At 36.2% G+C, this 5023-nt stretch overlaps 2 protein-coding genes across 5 annotated transcripts in view; both read right to left on the bottom strand.

Annotated features, from left to right (window-relative positions):
• The window catches only part of mmadhcb (metabolism of cobalamin associated Db), a 12756-nt gene extending 9809 nt beyond the window's left edge, over positions 1 to 2947 (bottom strand). The window contains exons 1-3 of one of the 3 annotated variants that reach the window (XM_014029973.1): positions 2840 to 2940; positions 2715 to 2747; positions 2268 to 2449 (exon numbers count right to left, since the gene is read on the bottom strand). In XM_014029973.1, the coding sequence (XP_013885427.1) occupies positions 2268 to 2285 (18 nt within the window). In that variant the 5' untranslated portion in view covers positions 2286 to 2449; positions 2715 to 2747; positions 2840 to 2940. Of the gene's footprint in view, positions 1 to 2267; positions 2450 to 2714 lie in introns of all 3 variants that reach the window. The other 2 variants (XM_014029974.1, XM_014029972.1) reach the window with 2 other exon arrangements.
• A 720-nt stretch (positions 2948 to 3667) lies between these two features.
• Positions 3668 to 5023, bottom strand: part of setd7 (SET domain containing 7, histone lysine methyltransferase) — a 16711-nt gene continuing 15355 nt past the window's right edge. For both annotated transcript variants that reach the window (XM_014029970.1, XM_014029969.1), the window contains exon 8: positions 3668 to 4225. In XM_014029970.1, the coding sequence (XP_013885424.1) occupies positions 4048 to 4225 (178 nt within the window). In that variant the 3' untranslated portion in view covers positions 3668 to 4047. The remainder of the gene's footprint in view (positions 4226 to 5023) is intronic.

Below are 5023 nucleotides of genomic sequence, written 5' to 3'. Positions count from 1 at the left end.
ATAAATAAATAAATAAATATTATTTTTTGATTTGGTGCTGAGGATGTTTAACATGATAAACCCTCGTCTTCTTCACTTCCTGACATCATCACCAGCATCAAGCAGGGGATGACTCTCAGCTACTACCATGAGACACTTCTCTGCTTGTTAAGGACGCTTAGGTGCAGCGGCCATCTTGCAGAGGGCATTAAACACCAGGCGGTGATTTTTAAAGAGTTTAACATGTTTTTAATACAAAGTTTCAAACAAGATTTTGATTTTAGTTAATTAGCTCTGACTAAAAACAAAAACAGAAAGATGAATATGACAGCGTCACTGGCAAAAAAAAAACACAAACTAAAAGTCACATTTTCTACAATTATAAAGAAAAACATCAGGATTAAATGATAACATTGCTCAGACGCTCAGAGCTACATTTACATGAAAAACAAAAACGAGTTCTGCGTAAATTTTAGAATTTAATTTAAGATGTTTTGCCTTTTTTTCTTACAAATTTTACTTTCACTTTTAAGGGAATTTACGTTTTTTCATGTAAAAATGATATTAATGTGTAAACGTCATTAATTTTCCTCTGAATTTTGCTCCGCCCCTTCAGCTGAGTCTTTGTATTTACATGTCAAAAACACCAACATAGATGAGTGAAACTGAGTTTGTTTTTCCACAAAATAAGTTTTTATTCAAACTGAAGTGAAATATTTTGACTTCATTAGGCGAAAATAAATAAAAATGAATCTATCTAATGCTGCAGTGTTTTAGTTTTAGTATTTCAGCTCTAACCTCAGGTTTACAGTGTTGAAAGGTTTGTTGAAACTAATGCTGTCAAATGATTAATATTTTTAATCTGATTAATCCCAAAGTAGCTGTGAATTCATCACGATTAATCTTAAATTTAATATACATTTCTATTGCATGTTGATAAAATAAATTACTTGACTTATTACTGTATTTTTCAGACTATAAGCCGCGACTTTTTTCCTGAACTTTGAACCATGCGGCTTATAGTCCGGTGCGGCTTATACGTGGATTTTTTTCTTCAGCCACCAGGGGGATCTTATGCTCCATTTGCTTCAACCACTCGCTTGAAAATAAGAAGAAAAAAATAAATAAAAAAAGCGATCCTTCCAGAGCCGACTGTTGACCAGGAAGCAGCGATTTAAAGATAGTCAATGGCCAAAAACTCATAAAAGGGGATAAAACAGACATTTTTCACAGTGGAATCTGACTGATAAAAACTTTGGAGCTTAATCCAGGACCAGTTTGTGGATAAACGTCGAGTGAAGAGCTGCTGACTTTTTTTTTCTCATTGCACTCCCCGGGGAAGGAATCCCATGCAGTGACGTATGCTGGAGCGGGAGGGCTTTCCCAGCACAGCTTCAGAGCCAGCATTACCCTGGGAGGACAACAGATACCGCTATGTGACGCAGCTTTTCTCAGCTTGTTTAACTCCGACACTGAAGAGGAGGACTTCGATGGTTTCAGTGCAGCGGAGGACGATGAATGAGACGTTTTGTTGGACCAGAAACTGTTAAAGAAAACTACCAAAATAAGGTCAGTTAAATGAACCGTATTCCTCCGAACTTTAATTCCTAAAGGTTTGCTTTTTATGTTTTGATGATGAATTCACTTTTTTGACGACAAATTTAGGTGTACTGTTTTTTTTTATGTTGGGGGTGTGGCTTATAGTCCGAAAAATACGGTAATTAGTTTTTAATGTTTTTATTTAGAAAACAAAATTGATGCTTCGACATGATTTTTTGAATATAAAACAGGACCTAAAAATGCTCCAAACATATTTGAGTCAGTCAAATTTTGTGCAGAATAATGAGGTAAAATCAAGAATTCAAGGATTTTCATTTCAAATGAGTTCTACATGAGGAATGAAAGATAGATACTAAGGTCACAGCTGTCAGCAAAACATAAATAAATAAAATAAAATAAGCAATAAGAAGAAAAAAAACCCTTTACATAATGTGTTACACATGGAGTTTTTTATTTAACCTTTATTTATCCAAGTAAACTGTTTGAGAACCACTTCTTATTTACAAACATGACCTGGCACTGAGTGCATTGTAATATATAAACCTACATATTCAGCCAGAGTAAAGTGATTGTTTGTAAAAAAAAAATAAATAAATAAAAATAAAAATAATAAAAAAATTGTTAGATTAATTGCAATTAATTTTTTTAATCTCTGCCCAGCACTAAAATTAATCAATATGAGTTAAGTCGGTTAATTTCACAGCCCTAGTTGAAAGTAAACTGCTCACCTGACTCACACAGGCCATCCAGGTGTGTCCCAGGTCACCTGCAGAGGTCAGAGGTCACGGCTCAGGTGGGCCACCTGCAGAGGTCAGAGGTCACGGCTCAGGTGGGTCACCTGCAGAGGTCAGAGGTCACGGCTCAGGTGGGACACCTGCAGAGGTCAGAGGTCACGGCTCAGGTGGGCCACCTGCAGGTTCAGGAGTGATTTATGATTCAAACAGAAAACTAAACATTTTCAAGTTCAACACAGTAAAACACCTGCATCAGCTTCATGTCATCAGATATTTTACTGACTAAAGTACACACTAAACATGTTTTTATGTTAAAACCCTGAGAACCGTGGCTTCAGGTGAAACTGTAAATATTTATCAGATCAGTTCTGTAACTCGGTTCTGTAAACTGGTCCGAACCCACACAGACCGAGCAGTTAAACAATAATATCAATGTTTCACCTGATGAAGCGCAGTTCAGAATGACTCCTGCTCCTGAAGGACGAAAAACAAACACCGGCTCTTATTGTGAAAAACACCCCGACATCCGGTTTTTAATCTTTCAAACAGCAAAGAAATCCACAAACCAGCTGCTCCTTCCTCTTTTTACAGAGACGTGACCAAAATGTTTAATTTTAGTCCAGTTTGATACAGACTGGGACCAGGACAAACTTCCCACTGGACTGGATCTGCGCATGCGCGTTTGAGCGGCGCTCTGCTTGTTGTGTGCTCACTACCGCCCCCTGTGGTGTGGAGCGGAGTGACACCAATTCATCACACTTTCCAAAAATAAAATTATAGTTCTTCATCACTTAACTTCTCTCTGGTGCATCAATTAAAAAACATTAATATTAATAATAATAATAATAATAATAATGGTCAAGAATGATCAGTGTGCATTAATAAGAAGTAAAACACTGAAATTAGTTTCTGTTGTAGCTGTTAGTGGTAACTTCCACCATTCTATTCATTAGTTATAAATTTTTCAACCATTTCAACCCAGAGTTTAGAAAAAGTAAAATTATTCTCAACACTGCCATAGAATTTACCTGAAGGACAAAGGTGACTTCAATGACAAAACCTGTTGTGTGAGTGGGAGGAGTTTCATGAAAGGTTTGACTAAACTTCAAAAAGATTTGACAGCATGAGACTGATAATACTGAGAACCTGTGGGGGATAAATCCTGACAACTCCTCCCACTGCAGCATGACGCCATCAGTCAGTCAACACAGACTGGATGTTTATTCTCAGATGATGCTGAAGGAGATGAAATGATTGTTTTTATCTGGAGGAGTGTTGTTTTATTAATTTGTCAGGAAGAGAAGACCTTCAGAAAACAAAAAGGCTTTCAGGACTCCTGTATGAGGGGTTCCAGGAGTCAGGACAGAATTAGAAACATAAACCTGAGAGAAACAGGAAGTGAAACGATTCTTTTTATTGTGGAGGATGAATGATTATTGACTTCAGAAACATGGCAGCTCGTAGAAAACTGAAGTTCAGATGTTATTTACAAAGATGAGGAAATATACATCTAATAAATATTAATAATCATTTTGTTCTTTTATCAAAAAATATGCGTATAAAGTTATCTTGTAAAAGGTTTCAGTTTGAGCTGCAGGTAAAGGTCAGATTTCAGAAACACTGAATCTTTACAATAAACAGGGCAGCGCTGCGTCTCCAGGTTCTACTCGATTCCTCTAAGATCTTTGTGATCTTTGCATACTTCTGGTATCACTCAGGGTTTTTCTGGAGAAGAAGGTCAGCAGCTACAGGTCATGTCCTCCAGGGTTCTGAGTCATTGTCCAGTGAGAGACAGCTGCTCCAACTCCTTCTTGTACCAATCAGGAGCCTCTGGGCCGCTGCCTCCCGTCGACTCGTGGTCATAACCGTACAAAACGGTCAGCTCCTCGTCTCTCTGCACGGCCCTCGAGGTTCGGATGCATTTGATTGGCCCAAAACGAGGATGGACAAACCTGGACAGGAGGTCAAACACATGTAAAAGGGCAGGTTCTGAGGTTAGGGTCCAGGTTTGACACTTTTACTCACAACATAGAGATGCAAACTATTAATCGACTAATAGTTGTTGAATAATGGTTTATTACAGGCGCTCATGGGCCGTGAGCGCCATCTTGAGGGCCTCAAAAGAACAACAGTTTTTAACTTGACAACTGTTAACAGTTTTTAACTGACAAACTGCCAAAGTTTGTCACTAACATGAAGAGCAGCTTCTGGTTCTAACATGTAATATTTTAAAAGTTCAAAACATTATCAAATACAGTTGCAGATACAGCTATATTTAAATTTATACTTTAAATTAATTTTTGTAGTTTATTTTTAAACATTTTGAATGTATTTTAAAGAAATTTTAAACTTGTCAAAAAGCTGTTGTTATTGTTTGTCACTAATATGAAGAACAGCTTCTAGTTGCGAAAGTTTAAAAAGGCTTTATTTTCATTTGTACTTTATCATATTTATTTTTACAGGGTTTTTTTATTTGAAACATTTATATTAAACTGTTTTAATTTGTTTATTTTATGCCCACAATTATATTTTTTGAATTGTCTATTTTTGTTATTGTTTATGATAAACCTGAGTGGTCTGTTGACTGACCTTTGTATTTGTTCAAATAATTGTTATGGGCAGGTTACAATATAAAAATGTTTGTTATAATCATGTCTTGTGATTATTTGACAGGAGTTTTACTTTTAAACTGTATGTGTATTTTATTTAGTTATGTTAGTTATGATAGTTTAGTTATGATAGTTTAGTTG

Source organism: Austrofundulus limnaeus, unplaced genomic scaffold, assembly GCF_001266775.1.
Source record: "Austrofundulus limnaeus strain Quisiro unplaced genomic scaffold, Austrofundulus_limnaeus-1.0 Scaffold981, whole genome shotgun sequence".
Lineage (NCBI taxonomy): Eukaryota > Metazoa > Chordata > Actinopteri > Cyprinodontiformes > Rivulidae > Austrofundulus > Austrofundulus limnaeus.
The sequence above is the reverse complement of the archived record's forward strand: the minus strand, read 5'-3'. Positions and strand labels throughout refer to the sequence as shown.